Raw genomic sequence first — 27398 nt, forward strand, 5'->3', positions numbered from 1 at the left:
ACAGAGGAGAAAGTTACAGTATCTTTTCCTGCCTCAGTCTTTGAAATTACTCACCATCAAATCTATTCTCTTCTGTTCACTGTTAGTTACTCAGTGTTATGGTTTGAATATTTGTCTCACCACAAATATTCAACCTAATCCTGAAGGTGATAATGTTAGGAGGCAGAGCCTTTGGAAGGTAATTAAGTCACAAAGGTGGTGCTGTGAAGAACAGGGCCTCCATAAGAGGACTAAAAGGTTACTTAGCCATAACTCCATCTGAGAACACACCAAGAAGTTCCTTCTAGGAATAGGAAAGCAGTCATCACCAGACACTGTATCTACCAGCACTTGGATCTTGAATTTCTCCATCTCCAGAACTTAAAGAACTTTCTATTGTTTATGTTACCCAGTTTTTAAAAGAACTAAGACACCAAGTCTAGTCAACATTTGAGTAAAAGGATTTTAACCTTGAATTCTTGAACGCAATAGTATATGCAGCTGCATAGTTTTTCAAACTGTATGATTCTGTATTGGTCAGGGTTCTGGAAAGGAACAAACCAGTAGAATAAAAGATTACTTACAGGATCAGAGACTGGATAGCTGCATGTGGCCATTTTCATGCTGGAGACTTAGAGAAAATAACAGCTCCTCAGTCCAAGGAAGCCTCAGAACAAGAGGAGCCAAGATGCATCTCCAACCTGAGGCTGTAGGCCCAGAAGCCTCCTAGGGTGCGGTGACCTGTTGAAAGGCTGAAGACGCTGGGACATGAGGTCCACAGGTGATGGTAACATCGAAAAATGAAGTCCTTTAAGAAGAATCTGGCGTGCAGGCACTGGTGGACTTTCTCTTCCTCCTGCCTACCGGGCAGCGCCATCCACGTCCAGAACCAGTCTTCCCAGCTCAGTTCAGGGACCCACAGGCCAGTTACTTCGGGGAACACCTCCCAGACACACCCGGAAGGGTCTCTACTGATTTCCTAGGCATCTCTCAATTCAATTAAGTTGACCACTTTAACCCTCACAGACTCTTTGATTTAATTTTGTTTCTGGGACCCTATCCAAAAATATAAACAAAGTATAAACGAAATGCTGTATGAGCTAAGATATTTATGTGGTATTATACCATGAAACATCAGAAAATACCTAAGTAGCAAGACAACAATTTTTTAATATACTTGAAATACTGCTATAGAATGGAATATTGTATAACTATTATTATTCTGACACCTGTAGAGTAGCATGAAAAGTGGTGAAATATTTATGAGAACACAAAATTACGAGAACACTATATATATATGCATAGAGAGAGAGAGAGAGAGAGTAACTACAGTAAAACAAAACAGCAACAATGGTTGTACTAATTCTGGAAATTATAGGTAGTTTTTGTCTGTTTCCAAATTTTGTTATGTAGTTGTTATAATTCTGGGTTTTTTTTTTACCTTAAATGATTTAATCAAAGATAATGCTGTCTAAACAACGATTCAGTGGGCATATTTGTGTTTTTTCTATGTAGCAAAACACAATCTATACTAAAATCTAGTCTCTTATATATTAACAATGAAAGAGTCAGGTATTGGGGGGGAATAACACACTCAGAAATGGTAATTGAGAAAAATTTAATTAAAGGAAACCAACAAGGTATGACTGAACACCTGGAAAGTTGAGGTCAGCCCCAACTAAACATCCGGGGCTAAGGGGCAAAGGAAGACAGTGACTTCCTCACAAAAGCTAGATCTTCAGTGTCAGAGTAGGAGAGAAGGGACAAACACCCCTAGATTACTGTCTGGCCCTCTGATATTCTGCTTGTCTTCTATGGATTGAGCCAACCAGAATCAAGAGTGCAAGAGTCCTTTGTGATCCTTTGCAGAGGGGAGTTTTTCATGACACAAAAAAATGATACAATGGATCTGGAAGCAGGGATTTAAATTTTATTGTGGAGGGTTATTTAAAATAGCTGAAGGACTCTCTGCTTTGGTGAGATGATTCCAAGGCTGTTGCGTACAATTTATAGCTTTATACTAAAAACTGACATCAACAATGTTCGAAAAATATATGTTGGCATCAAAATATTCGTGTGTGTTGGCTGGTCCGATGGCAGTGGGTTATCAGAACTTATTAACATTAATGTCACTAAAGTTGGTATACCACCCCCCCACTGCTAAATTTGACTGGCTTTAAAAAAAAATATTCATGTGTGTGTGTGTGTTTAGATTTCACACTAGTTATGGACAATTTCACCTTTAGACACAGACAGCCTGAGCTTTAAGTCATGGTAATTCAAATTGATTCTGAATCTAGATGTACATAGTTCATCCTAGGTTTTATGTAACGACAGACAGTTTGCAAACCAGCAGGACATTTTTAATGTCGCACCAGTGAACCTCCCAATAAAATTACCCTCATTCCGACAAGCACTATAAAAATGGATATTTTCATTACCTGTACATACTATGAACCTTAATAGGTAAGTTTCTTGTTCAAATTCAGATTTTTCTATTGCAACTTCCCTGTGGAAAAACAAACTGTAATGCAGGGAGTTCAGTTGTATTTTTAAATATGCAGCCTGAAAGATGACTTTCAGGACAAATATGGTAAAATTTGGTCTTCTTCTCAATGTCAGAAAACAGATTTCATGTTCTTCCAAATGAGAGTGTTCTATTACATAATTGACACAAATATATTTTTTCTACATGAGGGAACATTTTGGTAAAAATAATGTCACCCACCACTGTCTATTTAAAATGGAATTTCTGTACCATTCTCTAGTCTAACAGTGGTTGTCTGGAAACTGATGCCGCCTTCCTAAGTCTCCCCTACATGGAAAGGTTTTGTTTGTCATACTGCCTTGGAAAGGGTTCTGTCATTTTTATACGTAAAGGGTCCAGAGATGCTGAATGAATTGTGGTGCTCAGAACACAATGAATAATTGTCATAATGTCTTACCTGAGAGTATCTTAGTCCCTAAGTGATTCTTCCACTTTTTCTAGGTTAGATCTTTTTTTTTTTTTTTTTTTTTTTTTTGTACAGGGATTAAACTCATGACCTCACTCTTGCCCGGCAGGCGCTTATGCTGCTGAGCTAAATCCCCAACCCTGGGTTAGACCTTTTATCCCAGTATACTTAATAAATTTGAGTATTTAATATTCTTCTAATACAATATACCATGAAGGCATAGGACAATTAATGATTTTTTCAAAGCAGCAGCTCTAACCATAAGTCACTCTGTTAAACCAAACCAAAGAAAAAGCACTCAAAAAAATAACCAAAGGATAAAGTCCCCCCAAAAAACTTAAGATGTAACCTAAGTTATCATCAGAATGGGACAGAAGCAGAAAGATAACCATTGCTACTTAATTCCATGTGTCTTTTATGCACCTGACTTTGAAGTTACTTACATTCTCAGGAAAATTATAGTTAGTGGCAGACGTGGCAACCAAAGACTTCATTCTTCCTAAATTGACTGTAAACCCTGTGGATTGTCGTGGCCCCTTCACCTCCCAGGCCCAATCCTGGATTTCCTTTCTGTGGACTCCAAAATTTATGCAATCTGCCTTTCTTGTCCTTCACATCCCTAACCACCTGGGCCTTTCAAAGAATCTAGGCTCCCTCTCCATCCTCCTTGTCATTGTGCCAGTTGAAGACTTTCTTTCCACTGTGCAGGAGATCCCACACTATGTCTTTTTCTGCCTGTTAACTTTACTTACCCCGGTGCTTTCAAAAGCATCTAACTTAAACTTAGCTTAGCTTTCTCCTGCTTAAAATTATTTGAAAATTTTCTAAAATGACTGTTGGTTAAAACCCAAACTCCTTTAAATGGCCAATAAAGCTTATTTGTCTTGTTTTAAAGAGATAACACCTAATTTTACTTTTACTGTTCACTAAGCTCCCTTACGTTGACTAGTTGTCTCTTTAATCTTGGATTATTTATGTTTCTTTTGCTTTGCTTTACATACAAGACACTGCTCTCTCAAAATAGTATTTCCCAGGCCCCCTTGCCATCTGCCTTGCAGGAACATCTGTGTTCTCGAACTCTGCCTCAAGCTATGTCTCCAGCAGTGACTGAATGACCTCCACAGTCCCCAGATTCCACAAGGTTCCCATCATCTTGAGCTTGCTAATACTTTCTTCCTTTCATTCATCTAGTCTTAGGGATGTTAGTGACCTCCTACAGTTGTTAATCTTATGTTTTTCTCACCTCACACCCTGGTTTTGCTTTTACTGTTCCAATACTTTTTAATTTTATTTTTTTATTAAATTTCTCCCACTGAAAGTCCTGGCTCTTGCTTTTCTGACTTGACCTTGACTGATACACTCCCTTTCCTTCAAGGAGAGAAGAAATTCCCTGCACAAGAAAACCATTCATTTCTCTACAATGAAAACTCCTGTTTGACCTTTAAGCTTTTGCATAAATTCTAATTTTCTCTGCAGGTTTTCCTGATTGTTTCAGGCATGCTAAGTCACTTCCCCTTTGTTACCAATGTACACTGTGCATTTATCTTATTATTGAAAGCATTTGCACATCAACCTACTTACTTGTCCACCAGCTCCTTGATGCTATAGACCTTGTGTTTTAAATTTGAATAGCTGGGCACAGAGCAGACAAGTAATAAACATTTATTAAATGATACACTACATTTCAGAAGTTTTAAAAAGTTCTTCGTATTTAAGCAGCCTGGTAAGTTCACAGTTTTTAAAACTAGCTGCTGTGTAGTGATAGTAATTGTAACTTATCTTTTAATTAAAAAGTTAATACTTTTAGCCAAACTAGATATTTTATTCCAGGCAGTATAATTGGAGGCAACATAATTAGTTTCAGTGCTCACTACATTTAACAAAATGAGAGAATATTAATCTTTTAGTATTAGTCACTGAAATTTGCCTTCATATGTATGTACACCTCAAGATACTGTTACAATTTTTCCTTTTTCAAATTTTTATTAGTACATTTGCAGTATATAATGATTGCAATCATTGTTGTGAATTGGAATATGCACATAACACTTTCAATTCTTTTTTCCCTTTCCCTCCTCCCTGTATTTTGCATCATCAGATTCATTTACTTATAAATCCTTATAAAGTTAATTATCAAGTTAATTATCCTACACACAGATTAACAGCCAGGCTAATAGGCCAAAAACCCTTCAAACAATTAGGCTAATTCAAGGTACAATCTTATATACATTATGTTGTATTAAATTTTGATAATTAGTAGTAGTCACTATTACCACCACAGGAAAAGTTTCATTATCACATCACATATAAAGTCCAATTTGCCTTCCAGAATTGAATAATTTCTACATTATAATTAAATTAACATTTTTTCATTAATTCACAAAGTGACTATACCATATTTTCAAGTCATTTCTGCCTCCTAGAAGTTAAAAAATGTTGTGTTTAATATTTATGGAATTCAACAGAAAAGTGAAAAGCATAAAAAGGTACTACCCAACCAATTAATCTGTTTAAGGCATGAAGTCCTAAATCTACAATCATTTGGATTTCGAACCTGCAACTACATTCTATCTGAAAAACCAAAATGCATGCTGTCTCCTCCTCCAGATATACAGGTTTTTGACATTTCATAGTCAACCCAGCATTTCATAGTGTAACTCATTATCAAAGACTGAAACAACGGTAAAGAGGAAAAGGTTTCATCAACCAAGAAAATAATCCAAAAAAATTTAGAACACAGAGTATCTAAGTATCACTTGAAAATAGCTATAAACCTATGAACTCTGAAACTCTGACTATAGGAAATAACTCACAATAGATACATTCTAATGGGTGGAACAATCCCCGATGATCAGATTTTTTCAACTATAAATCCAAAGCCAATATGCCTTTTCTGTTAAATGTCATCCTTAATTATTTACTCTGAGCTGGTCGTGCCACACATCTTTAATTCCAGCACTCAGCAGGCTGAGCCAGGGGGATCACAGTGATTGAAGGCCAGCCTGAACTACATACCAAAACCTTATCTCAAAAACCCAAACCCAAATTCAAAATAAAAACACCACACAAAATTAATTCTTTATTTTTCTTTTACTCTGAAGGCCAATGGCAGGAGCCTCTGGTTAGTTTTGTTTTATTTTGTTTTGTTTGTTGGTTTGGTCTGTTTTTCTTTTGCAATTATAAATTGTAATGTGAGCTTAATCTCTAAAGTTAAGTCTTTGACAAATCTTTGGAAATATTTATTAAACATTTGAAAAATTATTTGGGTGTTTTGTTTTGCTTTGCTTTTCATTTTCTCTTATTCTTTCCTTTCTTCTTCCTCTTGGTACCCGCCCAGGAGAAGATATTTTGAGCCAGAGCCAGTGTGGGTTGGTTTGTACAGGCCACTTGGCAGGACACATTCTCTTCCTCCCATATCTGCCATAAAGAATACGCAGCATGACTGATCGAGCCTACAACTTGACAGCGACAGAGCTAAATTTAACCAGCTGTTTTTCAGATGCCCTGATGATTTACTGCTCAACCAACAGAACAGAAAGTGTCCCAATGACCACAGGTTCAAAGTAGACCATTCAAGGCTGAAGTGACCAGGAAAAATGCTATTTGCAAGTATTGTTATTTAAAATCTAAATCCAATATTTACCTTTATGCATAAGAATTTGAGTATACTACTGTGTACTGATAAGTTTCTCCTTTCATACACTTTGAAAATAATCATTTGTATATAAGCTTTGGGTTCAAGAATGTATTATATTATCTCCATTATTATCCATCTGGCTTCTTATTCTTTAGACTCATCTTCAAAGGAAAAAGGAAAGCTCTTAATACCATAAACCTAAAATTGTCTTCAACTTCCTATTCCCTTTCATTTTTGTTTGTATAAAATAGGAAGGATATCATTAAGAGACTTTTGTTTTGTACATGTACAAATATGAAGCCTGCCTTATGAATATGCAGGCAAGCTAACATGTCCAGTCAGTTCTGTCCAATACAACTTCTGCAATGATGGGAATAACCCTACTCAGCACTGTCCAATATGGTAACCATTAGCTATTTGTGGTTACTGAACATTGAAAATGTAGCTATTGTAACTAAAAATCTAAATTTTTGTTATTTTAACCAGTTTCCTTATTAGACAGTCAAGTCCAGAATGTGTGACTTGAAGGGTATCAACAGTCCCTCTGTCTCCTATTTCTCATGACGCCTATGTCTCCATGAGGTGAAACTGCTCCTGCAAGCAGTGGAATGCAGAATGGAATTAAAACTGTGCCAGAGTTGCATACACAAGTCCACTCTATTGAATTACAGAAAAACAGTTTCTGCAGGTGTAGGCAGAATCTCCAGGCCTCTCAGAGTCAGAAGGCTGGAGATTCAAGCTTGGAACAAAGAAAGCAGGAGCGTGGCCAAGATGCTGCCACCAAGAACAGTCTGTCTAGGATGCTGTTGCGGACCTTTTCACCACTGGATGCCTGCTACCATCCTGCAGGATTGTGTTGTCCTTGGTCACTGCTGGCCATAATCACTCAACTCCAAAATGGCCACTTCTAATAATTTTATATAATCTGGTGCCACTGTATCACCTCTTTTTAAAAATCCACCTTTTGGATTTATAGATTCTGTCTCTTCTCATTTAGGGCAAGCAAAGACATTGTTTCAAATGAAAAATTCCAATATATTTTCAGAAAGGTTAACATCAATGCCAACTGTAAATCAATGAAAGCAAACTCAGAATGATTTGCTATAACATAGGATTTTTTCTTTAACTTTTCCGAATAGCTGAAGTATACTATCAAATTATATAATTATAATGTGATTACAATTAGCTGTAATTATATGTAATTGAACATTAAGTTATAATTTATAATTGCCTTGGTTAAGTTCATGGTTGATGCTATTTAATCTATGAAAAAAAGATCAAGAAAGCTACACAGCTTGGTGTGTGCCTGCCATCTAGTGACAGGACACAGTAACACTACAGTAGAAATCCTAGCGAGCTTCAAAGGCTAGGTCTGCCAGAGTTAGCTTCACTTCACAAATTTCCCCATGTGTTAGCCCAATCAACTACACAACAAAACATCCTTAGGCCTTTGAAATGATCTTTCACTCCTGCACTTCCATCCCAGGTTAATTTTCAACATAAATCTTTGAAAGCCAAGCCGTATCTGAAACTTATTTCATTCCCACATTCCCTATGGTAAAATCCCTAAGTCAGCTTTTATTTTACTTGTGTCCACAAACATGTGGCTTGAACATGCCATTCTTCTCCTAAAAAGAATATATTGATCATCATAAATGTGAAAATACAAGTTGCTGATGTCAGAGATTGCTGCTTTCTAAATAATTTTTTTTCAAAACAGGGATAAAAAGAGGAAAGAGGATTTTTTTTAAAAAGAAATTAAAATGTGTTATGTACATGTATCAAATCCACACAAGGAGTATAAACACTATGTACATGCAAACATGCACTAATGTACTAATGAAGAAAGTGGAGAAAAAATAGAAAAGAATGAGAGTGGCTTTAGCAGCATTTTCCCAGATGTGTCTAATAAGGCTGAGACAGTAAATAGGAGTATATTCATAACTTGGCTTCACTCCTTCCAATACTTCTGGAATTTAGCTACAGCATTAGTCAAGTGTCATGCCCTGCTGGCCACATCTACACAGTTCTTCACAAATCTGGGATCAATAAAACTGACTTTATACATCAAAGACACCTTGTTACTGTAATGTTTCCCTCTCTTCCAAAGGGAAGGAGTAAATATCAAGCAACTGACCTAATAAATCTAAAAAAGGTAAATGCTATGGCTAAAATGTTGAAATGAGGTTGCCATAGCCACCATGGAGGGAGATCTGTACTCTCAACAGACAAGGTGAGTCCTGGCTTGGTTGACATTCATACCACAATTCATACTTGCAAGGAAGTAGGCAGAAGTTTTAATATGGATCTGGAAGCAGAGGATGAGCTGTATTAACTTACCATGGAAGCAAGATAAGGTTGAGCTAAGGACAGAAGGGTCTGCAAAACGGGTTGGAAGAAGAAAAAAGGGTGAAGGTTTCTTTATGCAAGTAGGATCTGACCAAAGAAATTTTGATAGGTGAATGACTTTGATAAGCTTCTGAGTGAATGGAACACCCAAGCTAGGTGGAGTTATGGCCATTAGGACCTGCAGGGACCCGGTGAGGGGCTCTTCTCCCTTCTCAGCTGAGTCTGTCGCCCTCCTCTTGCCTGGCTGCCCCTTTTCTCTTCTTTCCCCTTTCTGCTGACTCTCTTCTCCATTAAGTGGCCATCTTCATTTCATTATGCTTGTATTGAAATAATTTCTTATAAATACTGAACATCTAAATTAAAATTGGTGAGTTGAAACTTCTACATTCTAAAGTGTGTCTAGTAAAGTTTCTTCTTGTCTACGACCTTTTCACTGTCTTCCTGTTGATGCATGCACCTAAAGAAAGGAGAAAGAATCAAAGGCTTTTGATTCCTAAAAATAAAAGTTATCTTTCCACTCACATCAAAGTCTGGAATCTGAAGATTGGCTACTGAGCAGACAGCTAACATTTGTGCATGCATGTTTATGCCTGTCTAATTAGAGGCTGTAAAGATAAATCCTGTCATTGTGTAAGTTCAGAGACCATTATTCCTCTGCTAGACTTTCTTTTTCTCTTTCTTTTTTACTTTTTATTTCTTTCTTTCGAGTGACTATACTTAGATAACTCAGTAATAGTAATAATCTCAGAATGGCAAAAGGTTGAAAATATGCCACAAACATGTTTGTAAACATGAACAATTAACATTTTACATGACTGATTAAAATGTGCCCACTATCAAAGATGTTACGCTTGTATATTCTTCTGAAACGCTACAGTGTGTAAACTGCAGAACGCTCTTCACCTTCTGACCTAACGCCCTGTGAGGCTGTTAGAAGAGGCACAGGGCATTCGTTGTAGCATCTAAGAAGCAAAATTAGCAGATTCTCTGGGCTTTCACTATAGGGAATTGACCCCTTTTTATTCTGTGGTCTCTCCCTACCCTGAATCATTGAGTAGCTCATTTTGGGGAAGGAAATTCAACCCTAATAGGGACGTTTAGTTCTGGTCCTTAGTCTTATTTATTTATTTATGCTGGTATTGGGCCTCACACGTGCTAAGCATGGTTTATCACTGAGCTGCATCCCCTATATGCCGATTAGAATCACAAGATTGGTTTCCATGGGAAAAGCTGAGGTTTTTAAGGCGATATGTTATAGTAATCTACTCTACAGGACATGAGAAAAGAATTCAAATGCTGTGTCAAAACAGTGATTCAGTGGGGCAGAACTTTTCTCATTTCGATGATTTAAAGTCCCACAGAAACTTGACTGGTATTTTCTATGCTTTATTTAAGCAAGTGAAGAAATTGCGTGTGCGCGCACATGCCTGTTTGTGTGTGTGTGTATGCGCGCGCGTAGCTATTTTAGGAGAGATTAGCTTGCTGTTTAATCCTGTCACCGACAGATAATCCCAAAAACATGGCTTAATTGATTTGACTTAATTCCTGTAAAGTAGAACTTTACACATGGCTATGAAGTAGTTTTACTCAGTAGGACTGCTGTGTAGTGTAAACACATAAATTCTCTAAGTTAATTTGTGCCCTTTAAATGTACTAATTATGTATAATTCATAGACACACTACCTACATGGACGTAGATGTTTCTCTGTTCAATCAGGTGAGTTCATTATCAAATGAAGCAGAAAAAAAAATCTTAGAAGCATTCATATCTTTTGTTCGTCAATTATAAAGTATAATTCAGGAATAAACATACTGAATTGTAAATTAGTAAATATACCGATGCCTTCCGGTATAGTAGCAACCACTTTAGAATAAGCTACCTGCTAAGTTTTGTCACAAAAGAAAACTTCATAGTGAGGGACGAAGGGGACGGCTGCACCAAAAGAACCACCCGCTCTTCGAAGGGGTAATGGAACGGAACTCCTATTACATAATTTAACAGAAGTCTTAAAATGCTCCAAGTGACGTGTTCCTAACTTCGGTGGTCTCTGGGTTCACAACTCCAAGGCTGCTTCTCCCCGCCGCAGCTCCTTCCCGGCAGAAGGCGGCCTGGAGAGCCCCGAGCGCGCGTCTGCCCGGCCCTGGCAGCTCAGCCAGCCGCGACCCCCGGTGACCTCCGCCCTCGCCGGCGCCCGCCAGTGCGCGCTAGCCGTCTTGCTCCGAGGCGGCGGCAGGCCCCGGCCTCGCGCCCACAGGCTTCCCAGCCAGGCGCGGGGTGGAGGTCGGGGTCGGTCCGCTCTGACTGAGGGGTCCCGACTCGGCTTCCCCGCCCCGCGCGCCGGCACCCTGCGCGCCCTCCCGCTCCCCACCGCCCGCGGCGCCGGAGCCTCAACAGGGTCCCCCAACCCCCAGCCCGCACCCAGGGGCCCGAGCCCCCGCCTCCGCCGGTTTACCCTAAATCCGGGGTCACACGCGGGGGCGGCCGCGCCAAGGCGAGCGCCCCGTGGCGCCTGGGCAAGAGGCGCGCGCGCGCGGGACGCAGCGTCCCCAGAAAGCCCGCCCGGGGGCGCCACGGCCACGCAGGGAGGGGACGGCGGGGGCGGAGCGCAGCCTCCGCCGCCCTTGCCGCCTCCCCGTCCTCCCTCGCAGCCGCCGCCGCCCGGCCAAGGAGCGGGAGTGCGCCGCGCCGGTTCGCGGCTGCGGGATGGGGACCTAGCGCCACGGCGGCCGCAGTGGCCGCAGCGCAACCGGCCGCCGCCCCCGGGCCCGTCCCGCCGGGGGCTCCGGGCGCCGCCAGCTCTTTCCGGAGCCAGGCCCGCGGGCGGCGGCGGCGGCCGAGCTGGGCAGGTGGCTGCGGCTGGAAGATGGCGCCCTCGGGCCCGGGCAGCGTGAGGCGGCGGTGCCGGCGGGTGCTGTACTGGATCCCGGTGGTTTTCATCAGCCTGCTGCTGGGCTGGTCCTACTACGCCTACGCCATCCAGCTGTGCATAGGTGAGCGGCCCTCCCCGACAGAGCCCCGTCCCGCCCCCCGCCTCCCGCGCCCCGCAGCCCCCGCCACCATCCCGGGACCCAGGGACCCCGCCGCGCCGCCGACGCCCGCCCTTCTCCCGGGGCGCCCCCAGCTGCGCCTCCGCCGGCCGCAGCCGAAAACAGCCTGGGGCAGCCTCGCTCCACTCGTGCCACCCTTGCCTACCCTCGCAACTCTCAGGTGCAGTGTCACCTCCACTCCAGACGGGCACCCCTCTGCCTTCCTCCGGCCGCCAGCGCCCAGCCACACCCCCTGGATGGGCGGACGGCTGCGGGACGACTGTGCTCTCCGCCGCGGGAGGCTGCGGTGGAGGCTGGAGGGCTCTGAGCTGGGCCCACGATCGGAGCTACGCCAGACCCGCTCGGGGATGCTGGTCTGGCCTCCAGTGCAAGGGCAAGATCTCTTTCCGATTGTCAGATTGTCACGAAGGCACTTTTTAACGGTCGGTGACAGCAGTCAGGGGCGTCTTGGCTTCCTTTATGATTCAAGGATTGCCAGTTGGATACTTTCTAGTTTAAAGAGAGGTGGAGGGATAAGCTACTAGAAAGTATTTTCGAAGACATAAGCAATACACAGGACCATAATTGAGGTGTTAGAATAATAGGAAGAAGGGGGAGGGTGGCTAGCATCTGAGGTTTCTACACCCAGAGAGCCCAGTGGCTTCAATCCAAGTTCTAGGCTCCTGAATTGGTGAGTAGAGTACTTTCAAAGCTGAGGGTTTTCTTTTCTAACTTGAATACGCACAAGTAGGGAATATTGTCTTGCTGCTTAATGTAAGCTGGCTCCTGTCTTCAGAGATTTGTGAAAGCCGATCTAGGTTATCCAAAAAAAAAAAAAAAAAAAAATGTTAGGATGACCTTTCAGCCAGTGATTTGTGAAGGTTTTCTGTGCTTGGCCATCTACATACCAACACGTCTGTTTTTGCCCTACCAAGCAGTAGCCCTGTGAGGGGCTAGGAAAAAGATTAAATAGTGGCCTATTTAGTTAAACCTTTGCAATTTAGGCATTTTTCGATGCTTCACGATTGAGATGTAGAATCTTAACTGAAGCCATCTTGACTCAAAATGTTGCCCCTGTGAGAAAGTGTCAGAATAATACACCAAAATAACTACTGACGTAACTTTTAAGAGAACTGAGACAGACTTTTCATTTTACATAGCTTTTAGTTTTGAAATTTGCTATTTTTGTTGGACTTAGGGACCATCTTTTAATTTTTAAAAAATGAGTGTTGTAAAAAGAGAAGATTGGGTTGCATCGACATCTTCCTGACAGCACATACAGATTATGATATCCCGGTCATGTATAATGTGTAAGAGAGGGGTATGCGGGAAGACACATAATTACATTTTCCCATTAACAGTTAATATTAAATCAGCTTGTCTTATTAATATATATAATATGTTATGTAACTATTAGGGGCCTTTGCTGTATTTTGCTCTTTGACTTCTTTAGTGAAGAGTAGCAATTGATGTAACTGGTGCAAAGCAGGGAAGTCCCAGTCATTCATTATCACACTCGCTCATTATTATCACATTAAGCTGAGCCGTTTAGCCAGGCACAGTGTCCCATATCCATCAGGAGGAAGCATTTGCAGGCAGATTTTCCTTGCCCTGTTACCAGGTACAGGTACCAGGTGCCACCTAGGAGGTCTTACTGTATTGCATAAATGGTATTTGGAACTATGTAATTACCAAACTGATCTTATGTCTTAAACATAAAAAATACATATATCTTTAATTTTAAAGTCACAGCTGGATGGTATTTTTATAAGTGATAGTTTGGTTAACAGGGAGACTGCCTCTCTTCAGTAACTGGTACTTGCCTGGGGAGCCTCAGCAGAGTCTCCTACCATTCCTCGTTACTACTTAACTGACTCACAACTCGCAAATGCTGACCAAAGTGAAAGCAGCCAACAGATAGTCTTGAACAGACGACTGAGAAGCAATATCTCCTGCGTTAACAGAAAGTTTTTATATTTTTTATTGCTGTAAAAAAAAAAACCATGAAAGAAGCATTCACTATGAAATACACAGATGAAAGAGTTTAGAGGGCAGAACAAGTGGGAGATGAATGTGATTCTAAAGACTGTGGCAGTGTAGCAGGTGGCAAGCCTTGCCTAGCCTTGATTGGGTTGGAAGTTGACATTAGCTGCGTGGTTCCCTCCTAGGCACTATGTGAGTGAAGTACAAAACCAGCCTCTTCTGCTTTTCCCAGACAAAGAGAATGAAAATGCCTGCCCCCACCCCAGTCTCTGGATTAATCACATCTCTGCTGCCCTTCCCTTGTACTTTTTTTCCTCTTGAGAGATGCTATTTGTAATCATATTTTTCAAATATCTCATATAAAATATTGACCAGGGTCAGGACCAGAGGATGTGGGTCAGGGACTGTGAAGTGGTAGGTAACAAATAGAATTGAACAAACAAGGTAATTTAGCCTGGTCCTCCTCCTACCTCAGCTGTCAGCCAAGGATGACCCTGAATATAAATTGCTCTGTGGCCTTTGTTGAATGAACTGCAATTTAGGAGTAGTGCTTATCCTGGTATCCTTGGAAACTGGAGATAATGATTCTCATTATGCTTAGTTTCTATATTTAACAAACATGCATGTATGTAGCTCTCTAGGCACTTTTTTTCACTTAGCATAATTTCTGTTTAGTGTTTGTATTTTAAGAAAATAATTCACATTTTTGGAATATATGTATATATAAAATATGTGGGATACAGATAAGAGTTCTTTCAGTTGAGTCTGTTTCCTCTGCTGCCAAAGAAAAGATCAAATAGGACTGTTAAACTTGTAATCATTTGAACAGTGTTTATCTTGTTTGTTGATCAGTGAGGCCCTTTTATTCCTATTACCCTTCCGTCCTATCTTTTCCTTCCCTTCTTCCTTCTCTTCCCATCCTACCCTTCTCACTACTGTTGGCTTCTTTGGTGTTGTACATGAATTTGGTCCATTTAATTATGTACTAGCTTATTTTTCATAAGATAAACTCTAAGGGTGAAATTTGCAAAATGGGACTTTAAGATGCAGAATTGTAAGAGTAAGGATGAGCCCAACATGTTTCATTCAGTGGACAGACTGGCTTATAAGCATTACAAAAACATTATGGCAGTTATTGTATTAACTTTGTCAAAGAAGGTAATTGAAGTATTTCCTTTTAATTGGCAACATTTAAAATTATTTTAATTTTTTAACTTGTTATGATTTCAAATTCACTGAAAACTTTCAAGAATATTATAGGGAACTTTATAGGGAACATAACCTTATTTAATCATTTCAGTTTCAGTTTTTCTAAAATTTTATTGCTTCCCTGCACTTACCTTGGGAAAATGCTGTGAGACATTTATTGTGTTGTATATGCATATAGTTCTGGGTTTGCTTATGGTTTTTATTTGTTTGTTTTGTTTTGTTTAGTGAGACAGGATCTTACTGGATAGTTGAGGCTAGCATCAAAGCCAGTATATATATAGCTCAAGCTACATCAACTTGTGATCCTCCTGCCTCAGCCTCCTGAGTGTTGGGATTACAGTTGTGCACCATCATACATGGCTTGCTTATGGTTTTAAGTCATTTCAAACAATCACAAAGTTTGAAAAACTTAGAGGTCATGTAGACCAACCCTCACCTGCATTATTGGTGACATGGTTCTGTATTTAAGAATTGCTAAGATTTGCTAATTTCTGTATCTTGTCTCCAAGTTACCCAGTGGAAATGTCATTTATGATTTTTGATACTGTGCCACAAATATCAGAACGTTCCCTTTTCCACCAAACCCCTCACCAGATAACTTAGCTTGGGGCGGCGTTGTGCAAGTCTTTTCCAGCTCCTGCTGCTGCCCCTCTTCTCCCTCCTCCTTCCTTCTTCTGTCCTGTCCTCTTTTGTCTTCTTCCTCTTCCTTTTTTCTCTTCCCTTTCCCCTTCTTTCTCCTTTTATGTGAGTTAGCACGGCTCCGAAAGTAAGCTAGTAGCCTTTACACAGAGGTTTCAGAGTTTTTAGGAGGCTGTATAGTTTGGTTCAGGGAGTACATCTTTCTTGTTTGCAAGTCATTATGATCTCTACTGGAACTACTCAACTCTGCTGTTATAAAGAGCAGCCTTAGAACATATTTTAACAAACGGGTATGGCTGTATTCCAACAAAACTTTATTAACTTACATAGTTGTTAGACCAAATAGTTTGGCTCTTGGGCGAAGTTTGCTTACCTTTGAAGCGTTTGTTAGGATATTGAGAATATTGAGGCTTTATTCACAGTTTTGCAATCTGTTAACATTCCCCAGCAGTGACTGCAACTTCTTATAAGCCACAGTGTTTACTAGAGATGCTTAAGAATTGAAAGAAGTAATCCACATACTTAGGGATCAATTTGAGGCACATATAATCACACTTTCTGGGTTTTTTAAAAATGAACAACCAGTGTCTAAAGATAAAATGCATATGTAACACTTCAACCTTAGATTCTGTAAACCTCTGACCTATCATTCCCCTCAAGCCCGTTTCCAGCTCAGAAGTGGAGACTGAAGGGCTTTAAACTGCCTTCTAGCATGAAATGAATTTGAGTCACACAGAAAAAAGAATTTTATTCTTGTTAATGGCAAACTATCACTTTATAAACTATGCAGAAGATTTAAGCTTTCTTTTCAAGAGCTGATAATCTTTGTGATACATATACTACTATATGTTACTATCTGTAAGTACTTAAATAGTTCATAGATGGGTGTGGTGGAGCACACCTATAATCCCAGCATTTGGGAGGCTGAGGCAGGAGGATTGTTGCACATTGGAGATCAACATGGGGTATAAAGTGAGCTTAAGGCCAGCCTGAACTGCATATTGAGACCCTGCCTCAAAAATAAATAAATAAATAAATGGTTCAAAACCAAATAGAAAGACTGTTTAGAGAAATCTGTTATCTGAAGAAAAATGTTGCATACAAAACATTCTAAATTACTTAATCATTTTATTGGCAATGATAATATAAAATACATTAATTCCATGACTTTTCTAAATATTCTTCAAAATTCACTTGTGTTATGTGAACTTATAGTATGTGGATCAAAGGATTAAAAATTTCAATATTTCTTCAGGTCTAAAATTCAAATGTATAAAACATATTTTCTAAATTCTTGATCTGTCCTGTCTTTAGAGCTGAAAATAAATGGTTCCTGGGGTAGAAGGAAGGACTTAATTTTTTCTTGGTTTCATTTAATATGAGAGAATTGTTTCTCTTTTGATTAACTATATAATGCACCATTACTAATTACCATTAATTCTTATTAGAGGTAACATACATGGAGCAGTTAAGATAATCATAGCTCAATTTATGTTAAATGAACTAATCTCTCCTCCTCTTGTCTCTTTTAAACCCACTTGTGGCATGAAAACATTCAATTTTATAATGGAAATAAATGAGAGAATGGAATCTAATGGAATTCAACTTAAACTAAAGTTTGTTGTTTAAAAAAAAAGTCATCCATTAATGAATGTTTGCAGTAATTAGACACAAACTGAAAGGATGATCTTTTTAAGCTAAGACCATTGTCTCCAGGAAGGTGTGCCCATAAGGGTTGGGAAAACTCAGCTTCTGAAGCTTGGCAAAGGCTCATTCAAAAGCATTTACAGTATTGAACCCTTGCTTGTTATATGCCAAGTGTTTTCCTCTACAGAAATGATTTAGAGAAGAACTTAGAGATCCTCTCCAATAGCCAAGAGAAAATGGCCTGTGAGTGAAAAGCACAAAACATGAACCTCTGCCAGCTTGGTCACGGCGCGAGGAGTTGTTACCTTTCAGAAGAGGCTGAATGGGAGGAGAGTAGAAATGGAGGATGAAACACCACCCTCCTGGGAACCTTTGCATTGGTTGTTGGAGCAATATGAAAGAATAATCGATAAAAGTGCAGACTTATGGGAAGCACTTAAATAGTAATGAATTCAAATCGTACTTCAAATCTTACCACAAGTACATAGTTCAGAGTGGAATTACGAAGAGCAATTTGTGCCTCTGCTATGAATTAGATGGTTGTTTTAACTCCTTCTCTTGTTACCGGAAGTGTAAGCCACTTTTCCTCTGCTCTCAGCTCAATACCTGTGACTTGGTAGATGGAACTAGGCAGGAAAGTTCAGAATGCAATTCATTGAATCCATGGGAAGGCTACAAAGCCTAATGCATAAAGTGAGCAAAGAAAGTTGATGCGGCTCAGTTACACCAGAGGCATGGCCTCTTGGTATCATCATGCTCTGGTGACTGGCTCTTGTAGAGTTCCAGAACCACCACTGCTGCTGACAGCTTTGTGAAGACAGTCCCAGCATCAAATACACTGGGCTGAGCTCCAGTTGTTTTGTTCATGTCCTGGGTAGTATTGCTCAGTCAGCCCAGGTATTTGATCATTTTTGGCTTTCATGATGAGAAATTGTGGCAGAAGGGAAAAAAATCAAAAGAAAAATTTCCAGAGACTGGTATTTATAGAGGTGAGGAGTCCTCAATGAGATACTCATTAATTTTGGGGTGTTTCACTAGCTTTTCTTGACAGAAAATTTGTGACTTTTCTTCATAGAAAAATAAAACTATAACTTGCATTTCATAAATTACACTGTTGACTTAATGTACTTTGACAGTTGTGTGACATCTGCCAGACTTCTTTTCTGTACTAAGTGATGGTCTTGTGGGTCCCCTGAGATTCTAGCAATTTCACTGCAATGACTATAGAGAGATAGCTATTCTGAAAATGGCACATTAGAATATGATATAAGTTCTCCATGCTGTCTGTTGGGAAAGCAGCATTCCAAAGATCATTAGAGAGATAGTTTTAATAGTGTGTGATTACATATGAGCATTCAGAGATACTGCAGAGAATTAATGATAAAAATATAATTGAATGAAGTTTTGAACAGTCCATTAGAAAAATCTGTGGAAACAATTTTCTAATTTCTTTAAGGGAGTTGTATTATACTGATTGTTATTTCAATCAGATGCAGAGAATGGAAAGACTGAAATTATCATGGTAGCGGTAGGGTGGGGTGGGGAGAAGATAGATACCCCAATATCTTAAAAAGCATATGACATCAATGAAGAAGCTAGATCTGATTGCTTGAAAATTTTACTTTCAAAATTATTGCTTACACTTTTATAATATTTTTGTAGTTTATTTCCTATTTGACCTTTCGTCTGACTATGACTTTTAAATTCAGTTATAAACATTGGTGCATAAAGTACTTCAAAATCTATTTTTATTTGAGAGACACTCTTATGCAAAAATATATGCTATGTTTAGCATCTTACCTCTTCTAGCACTCTAAAATGCATTCTTGGTTCATTTTAATTTCTTGTTGTTTACATTTTTTACTTTTTATTTTAGCTTTTATTTTTTACCAGTATGTGTATATAGTACATAATGATAACAGTCCTTATGGGGAGTTGATACACACCTTAATTTGTTTTTTAGCCCCATCCGATCTTTTTTACTTCCTCCTTCCAATTCTTAATTTCCCATTTAACAAAGATCTATCTCCCTCCTTTTTAGTTTGCTTTTCATTTGTATTTGGGTTTCTCATATAAGACATACCATGTGATATTTAAATTTATGTGTCTGATTGATTCAGTTAACATTATGGTTATAAGTGACATGCATTTTCCTACGAATGACTGCAGTCTGTCCTTTGTGGCAGATTAGTACTCCACTGTGTGTAAATGGTACATTTTCTTTATGAATTCATCTGCTGATGAATATATAGGATTCTTCCAAGATTTTGCTATTATGAATTGCGCTGCTGTGAAGTGGATATTCAGGTATCACTGTAATATGATGTCTTCAGCTCTTTGGGGAAGATTCCTAGAAAGGGAATTAATGAAATTTAGTTAAATGAAATTTCTGTTTGAAGTCTTGAGAAATCACTGTACTGGTTTCCATATTGGTTGTAGCAGTTTACATTCCCACCAATATTGCAGGAAAGTTTCTCTCCCCGCCCCCAGGCTCACCAGGCTCACCAGCATTTGTTATCTGATTTCTTGATAACAACCATTTTTTGTGCAGTAAGATAAAAGCTCAGTGTTGTTTTAATTTGTATTTGTCTAAATGGCCAGTGATGTTGAACATTTCTTCATGTGTTTATTGGCCAATTGTGCTTCTCAAAAGTCTGTTCCTTTCACTGACCCTTTTTTTTTTTTTTTTTTTTAATTTGAGTCTTCTATTTCGGGAGCAGGAATTGATTTTTTTAGGCCTTTATATATTCTTTGTAACATTAGTCCTCTATCCGAAAAAAGCTATTATTTTTCCCCCCTTCAGTGTGTGGTTTCTTCATTCTTTTGGTTGGTTCCTTTGCTGTACTGAAGTTTTTAATTTGATGTGATCTCATTTGTTGATTCTTAGTACTATTTCTTGTATAAGGAGGAGTCTGTTCAGAAAGTCTTTTCCTTTATCTATGTCTTAAGGAATTTTACCTATTGTATATTCCAGCAGATTGTGTTTCTCTTTTAACATATACTTCTTTGATCTGTTTTAAGTTTAGTCTAGGACAAGATGAGAAACACAGGTCTAGATTCAGACTTCTTGTGGATAGCCAGATTTCACAGCAGCATTTACTAAAGAGGCTGCCTTTCCTCTAGTGTTTTTGGCTTGTCAAAGATCAAATGATTTAATGTGCTTAAAGTTGTTTCTGCATCCTCTCTTCTGTTCTATTGATTCTCATGTCTGTTTTTGCTCTAGTACCATGCTGATGTTTTATTATTTTAGTTTAGCAGGGTAACTTCAAATCAAGATTGTGAAGCCTCCCCCTTCACTCTTGCATATGTGATTACTCTTCCTGTTCTGGGCCCGTGTTAGCTCTCCATGAATTTTAGGATTGTTTTTCTTTACTTCTGTGAAGGATCTATTGTACTTTGATTTGGATTATGTTAAATCTGTGTATCAAGTATGGCCATTTTGACTACATCAATTCTGCCTCTCCAGGAACAGGGGGCATCTTTCCATTTTCTGATGTCCTTTTTGATCTCTTTTTACAGAGTATCATCTTTTTCATTGTAGAAATATTTCATTGCCTTGGTTGGGTTAATTCCTAAGTGTGTAACATTTCTCAGTGCTGTTGTGAATGGTATTGTTTTCCTAATTTCTTTCTCAGTGAGTTAATCATTGATGTACAGGAACACTGTTGATTTTTTTTAAAGTAGTAAAATACAACAGAACAAGACAGAATAAAGCCAACTGAGACCGTGTAGTGAAATTGGTACAGAACTTCACAGCAGGTTACTGGGATAACAGTAATAGGTATCACAGTGTATTTTGTTATCTTTACAATAGTTTTCCTTTCAATCATGTATATCAAAATAAAATGAAATACAGAACATTATAGAACTTCTCAAAACAGAATATTGAATACAGCAGTACCACTAATCAGAATAAAGCAAAACAGTAATAAAAATATTTGCCTTCAAAGAGATGGTAGAAGGAAATCCCCCTTATTTGCTATGGTCAACCTCCCAGGAGATGCTCAGATTACTGGTTCCCATTTGCTAATGGGGGGACAGGGGAAGTGGGATGTTTGACTCTAGGCCGTGCATCAGTAGGTTCACTATTGCTTAGCAGGGAGACAGGCTGGTTGTTTGGTTTCCCAGCGTCCCAAGTTCCAACATGGCGTGGATCTCAGGAGACACTGGTGGTTCTCCGCCTGGAAGGGCCGCAGTCTGCCACACCGCTGCCGCTTAACAGGGAGGCAAGCTGCTTGCTTGGTTTCCCAGCATCCTAAGTTCCAACATGGTGCAGATCTCTGGAGACCAGCACTGTTGATTTTTCAGTGCTGATTTTATATCTTGCCATGCTACTGAATTTGTTTATTAATTCTAGGAGTCTTTTGGCATACTTTAAGGGTCTTATATGTAGAAGATTATGTCATCTGTAAATGAATACAACTTGACTTCCTTTCCTGTACATATCCTTTTATTTCTTTTTCTTGCCTACTTGCTTTGACTAATGTTTTGAGTACTATATTCAACAGGAATGATGATAATGGGCATCTTTCCTGACTTGAGAGGGAAAGCTTTCAGTTTTTCCTCATTTAATATAATGCTGGCAATAAGTTTGCATAAATGGCTTTTACCAAATTGAGACATGGTAGTTCTGTATCCATTGCTTGACTTTTTTGTTTTGTTTTGCTTTTTATCATGAATAGATGTTGGATTTGTCAAAAGCATCTATTACTATTGTGATGATTACATCATTCTTTATCCTTGTTTCTGTTTTTGTGATGTATTGCATTTATTGACTTGTGTATGTTGAACTATCTTTGGTCATGAAGTGTGATCTTTCTGATAATTTGTTGCATTCTGTTTGCCAGTATCTTGTTGACAATTTTTGCATGATACTGTATTTTTTAAAGAGATTGGCCTATAGTTCTTTTCCCTTCCCTCCACCTCCTCTTCCTCCTCCTCCTCCTCCTCCTCCTCCTTCTTCTTCTTTGGCTGGATTCTCTTCTGGTTATGGAATCAAGGTGATACTAGCTTTCAAGAATAACTTTTATAAGTACTTTCTCCTTTTCATTTGCATTAAAGAGCTTGAGTATTATTGGTGTTAGATCGTCCCTCAAGTTCTTGTAGAATTTGGCAGTGAATTTTCCAGACCTGGACCTTCTTTAATTGTAGATTTTTAAATTACTATTTCAATTTTATTGGCTGTTATTGGATTCTCAAGAGTTTTTGTATCTTCTTGGTCCAGTTTTAGTACTTATTTATGAAGTTGGGTACACCATTGCTCAGTGCATATATATTAATAGTTATCTCTCCTTGTTGAATTATTCCCTTAACATTATGGAGTGACCTTCTTTTTTTCTTCTGATTAGTTTTGGCTTGAAGTCTACTTTGTCTGAAAATAGGATAGTTATACCTGCTCTTTTCAAGTTCCTGTTTTTGGAATGTGTTTTTCCAAACTCTCCAAACTTCTGACTTTTAGTCTAAGAATTTCTTTTTAGATTAAATGTGTTTCTTGCATACAACATACTGTAGGGTTTTGCATCTTGATCCATTTGCCAGTCTGTGTCTTTTGATTGGAGAATTGAGACTATTCATGTTGAAAGTAGTTACTGTAAAATATTGATTTACGCCTCTTATTGCATTATTTTCTTGTGCTGATTCATTTTCTATTCCCTTCTACTTAACTGCTCACCCTGCCTGATATATTCATTTGGGTATTTTTTTACTTTTACTTGTTTTTATTTGTTTGTTTGTTTGTTTGTTTGTTTTTTGGTACCAGAGATAAAACTCATAACCTTACACTTGCTAGGCAGGCATTTATGCCGCTGAACTGTATCCCCAGCTTATTTTATTTTGGCCTTTAAGGATTATGTTAAGTCTACTGTAGTTCTAATGACTTTACCTTTATAAATGACTCATTGCTTTTCTCTAACAGCTTTTATGAATCTATTCTTTGTGTTGGACTTCTAGGATTTTGCCTATTATGTGTCATGGAGAGGATCTCTTCTGATTGTGGCCATTTGAGGTTCTGTGTGTTCACTTATCTCTACATTAAATTCTTTTCAATTGTTTGGAAAGTTTTCTCCTAATACTATATGAAATGTGTTTTTAAAATGTCATTTGTGCTGTCTTTTGATTTTTCACTAATTCCAGTTAGTCTTTGATTAGTCTTCTTTGTGCCATCTAGCAGTTGTTGAATTCATCTTTCATGTTTCTTGTTGTGTTTAAGGTGTTTGCACATTGTTGGCCACTGATAACAGCCATGTATTGTAGTTCTGACACTCTTTCCTCTCACGGGGTCACTTCTGCTATCCATACTTTAGACAGAACTTTTAATCTCCTGAATTTCTGTTTGGTGTTTTTTTGTAGAATCATATTCTTTTCTTTTCTATGCTGATCATTCATATTTTGTATCTTTTTGTTTAGCTCAGCTAGCTTTTTATTAGTCTCTTATGTAGACTTGCTGATCCTTTTATTAGGCCTGTTACCTGTTTAGCTGTATCTTCTGTATGTTGCTAAATACCTTATTTATCTGTGCTGTTATCTTATTGAATAATTCAGCTGTGTAGTTTTTTATTCCCTCACTTTCAGTGCCCAGTGGATCAGCTTTGAAGTAATTGAGTGTTTTTGGAGGTATTTTGTTGACTTGTCTTCTCATGTTTCTCCGTGTGTGTGTGTGTGTGTGTGTGTGTGTGTGTGTGTGTGTGTGTTTTGTGCTGAGGCTTGCAGGTAGATTATAATGGAAATTTTTGTTGCTAGTGTGGACACTAACAACTAAGCAGTGTTGTGGGTGACAGCCTATACTGCATCCTGATTAAATTTTTAAAATGCAAATTAAGAGCTTTCATAAATGTCTGGGTCTCATTTTCTGCCACTATGTCTCCGTTGTATCTTTACATTTTTCCTTCATATAAAGTGTGCAGCTAAGCCCTCCTGCTATACTTAAACTGATTTGACCTCTTTGGCTTTACTCACAAACTTTGCCACCCCAGAGAATGGTGTGATCCACAGGAGACTATCAGAAAAATTTTAAAAACCATATATCCAAGGAGTGAGATAATTTTCAGGTAGATACCTATCTCTTTGGTCATCTTATAAAAAGATGTAATCCCAATCAAAGGAAGTTCATGTAGTTCCAAGAACTTTATAAATGTATTTTGTTATAATTCAATGAAATTTAGAAAACCAGGTTAGAAAATTATCTATTTTCCATATGTGAATGCAATTAAATTTCTGTCTCTATGTTTATTGCATTATGTTAAAAATGGATTTTATTTAAAGGATATGTTTGGAATGAGGTGACTTAAAACCCCTATGAAGAACAGGGGGGTAGCTCAGTGGCAGAGCAAATGCTTAACATGCAGGAGGCCCTGGATTCAATCCCCAGCACCAAAATAAAAATAGACTGGATTGTAATCCTCACCCCTTGCGAGCATCTGAAAGAAGCAAGGAGTTGGATTCAATGTTTGGTTTTTCAATAGATTCGTAGAGATGGAAGAGATGCTGGAATCTGTATATTGTACTGTCTGTAATATATACTCCAGAGTGCCATAGTAGAAAAGGCGGGCTGCTCCAAAACTGCTGAGATGGAGCTTTAGTAAAAGACACCTGATGCCATTTGTAGAGTAAGAAAAAAACCATTTCAGTTATAAGCCTCACACTGTAAGTCACAGACCTGCTTCAGATTGCAGGCACTAATATGTGATCAAGTTTATTACTAAGTGGGCAACTCCATGTGACATGTATTAGGAAGGAAGACTCTCAGGGATTTACATACTTAACTATGACTAGAGATTATCCAGGGCACCTCCAAGGAGATCATTTAAAGTGAAAACATGAAAGGCAGAGCCAAGTTTGACTTAATCAAGGCTTTATATCAGTCATATTTGAATGAAATATTACTTATTCAATGATGAGTACATACTGAAAACTAAGGAATGTATGATAGCCAGTGGGAAGGAGGAGGAAGGGATACTGCAGGCTTTCATAAGCTCGCCCTTTAACAAATAATTCCAATGCCAGACTTCAAATGTATTTCAACTACCCATAAGTTTTGGACACACTTTTAATTTATTCATTCGTTCAAAAAAAATTGGCTGCTTTTGGAGCTTACATTTTAGTGGAGAGGGACAAATAAAAATATAGTCAGTAGATTTGTTAGATTATAATGTCATGAGAGGCAAAAAGCAGGGCAAAAATTAGGAGTGCCAGGAGAAGATTTCAATAATCAGTGAGGTGGTGAGAGCAAGAGAGGCACTCCGAGTTTAAGCAAGGAGCTGAAGCTGCTGAGGGATTTAACCAGACTGATAGTGAAGAGAAACATATCTTAGCAAAAGAAATGGTTTGTAGCCGAGGTAGGTGTCTGCTTAGGGTGTTTGATGATCATTTGTCTGGACTGGAGTAAGCAGAGAACTGGCTAACCAAATCAGGAGGTAGCCATTGTGAAGATTCTGACTTGGAGTAAAATGAAGATTCATGCAGTGAACTGAGTGGAGAAGTTACATGCTGCGACTTAGGCCTGAAAAGATAGTTCTGACTGCCACAGAACCTGGGCTATTTTTACTGTATTAATGTAGGTGAGAGATGATGGTATGTCAAACCATGATGTGGGTTTGGGAAATAATAAAAGATACCTCTAGATGTACTTTGGGGATGTATTTTTAAAGTGTGGCAATCGAACCTCTTAATAGACAGATGTGAGTTATGGAAGAAAAGAGCTAAAAATGATGCCAGTGTTCTTTACCTGAGAAACTGGAATAGGGATGCAGAGGCTGTCAGAAAGAGTTGTTACTGATGGGAGTCGTTAATGATATGTGGATGTTAAAATCAAGATATACAGTTAGTATTGGTATATATGAGTTTGGCATATGGATAGAAATCTAGAATGGAGGGGTAAAATGGGGGAGTCTTAAGCATATAAATTAACTTAAAGACTTGACAAGAGAAAGGAATAAAATGGAGGGGAGGAGGTGTAAAAGTGGTAATGGGGGGATGGATACGAGCAACGTATAATACACATAAAAAATTCTCCCAAAAAATGAAATTAGGGTGCTTGCAGGGGAAAAGGGTACTGGGGGTGGTGAAAATAATGGTTAAAGTATATTAGGTACCTGTACAAAACTGCTGGAATGAAACCCATTTATCTGTATAATAAAAAAATTAGTAGAATAAAAATGCTTGACACCAGACAGATTTGTTCTCCCAAAAGAGAATATAAATAAAAAAGATAAGTGGGCCAAAGATGACCAGCAGTGAGAGTTTAGGAGCTGAGTAGGAATTACCAAAGACCAAGAAGGAATGACCAAATAAGATTTCCTGGATCCTATTAAAGAAAGAGAACCATGAAGAGAAAAGAACCAACTTTGACAAATGAACCTATACATCAAATAAGATGAAGACTGAGAATTTACCAGTATGAACATTCAGCTCACATTTGGAACTTGTTACTGACTTTATTCTGCTGACCTTGAATATAGAGTGTTTACCAAAGAGAATCACATATACTAATATATGAATTGCATATATGATATATGAATTAATATAGTCTAACTTAAAAGACTATAGATAAATTTATCTGGGTATGATGTACAGGAAAGTTTGTGAGCAATGACCACATCTGCTTTGTGCACTATGTTAGCCCTGGTGCCTGACAAAGAGGCTAACACAGCAGCATTCAGCACATTAGCTCACTTTCTTTCATGAATGAGTGAATGAATGCCAGATGAACCTGTTTAATTTGAGCCTTTTCTAGCCTTGAGCTAGATATTTCAAGCATCAAAGAACGTAGAATGCTTTATGAGAGGATTATCTTTTGTAATTTTTTAATCATCCAAGATGTTCATGAACAAGTTGGTAGTATTTTGTGGTTTCAAGTATAGTAATAAGATGATTTTTTCTTTTTGGATTTTGAAACAATCATCTTTAATAAAGATGTGATAAAATTAATTATGCAAGTCATTTGAGAATTTAAAAGATAATTACTAAATAATAATGTT

At 38.6% G+C, this 27398-nt stretch overlaps 1 protein-coding gene and 1 long non-coding RNA gene across 2 annotated transcripts in view; one reads left to right on the plus strand and one right to left on the minus strand.

Annotated features, from left to right (window-relative positions):
- Positions 1 to 4579: 4579 nt before the first annotated feature.
- On the minus strand, positions 4580 to 12725 carry LOC106027552 (uncharacterized). The gene is made up of 3 exons (XR_001201144.3): positions 12113 to 12725; positions 8911 to 9376; positions 4580 to 6350 (listed from the first exon to the last, which is right to left on the minus strand). It is a non-coding gene; the product is annotated as an uncharacterized LOC106027552 (long non-coding RNA).
- Zdhhc2 (zinc finger DHHC-type palmitoyltransferase 2) overlaps positions 11645 to 27398 on the plus strand; it is a 73854-nt gene continuing 58100 nt past the window's right edge. The window contains exon 1 of the mRNA XM_063234605.1: positions 11645 to 11910. Within this exon, the coding sequence (XP_063090675.1) occupies positions 11784 to 11910 (127 nt within the window). The 5' untranslated portion in view covers positions 11645 to 11783. The remainder of the gene's footprint in view (positions 11911 to 27398) is intronic.

Source organism: Cavia porcellus, unplaced genomic scaffold (assembly GCF_034190915.1).
Source record: "Cavia porcellus strain 051 isolate PalLab524CR breed Dunkin Hartley unplaced genomic scaffold, mCavPor4.1 scaffold_24, whole genome shotgun sequence".
Classification (NCBI taxonomy): Eukaryota; Metazoa; Chordata; class Mammalia; order Rodentia; family Caviidae; genus Cavia; species Cavia porcellus.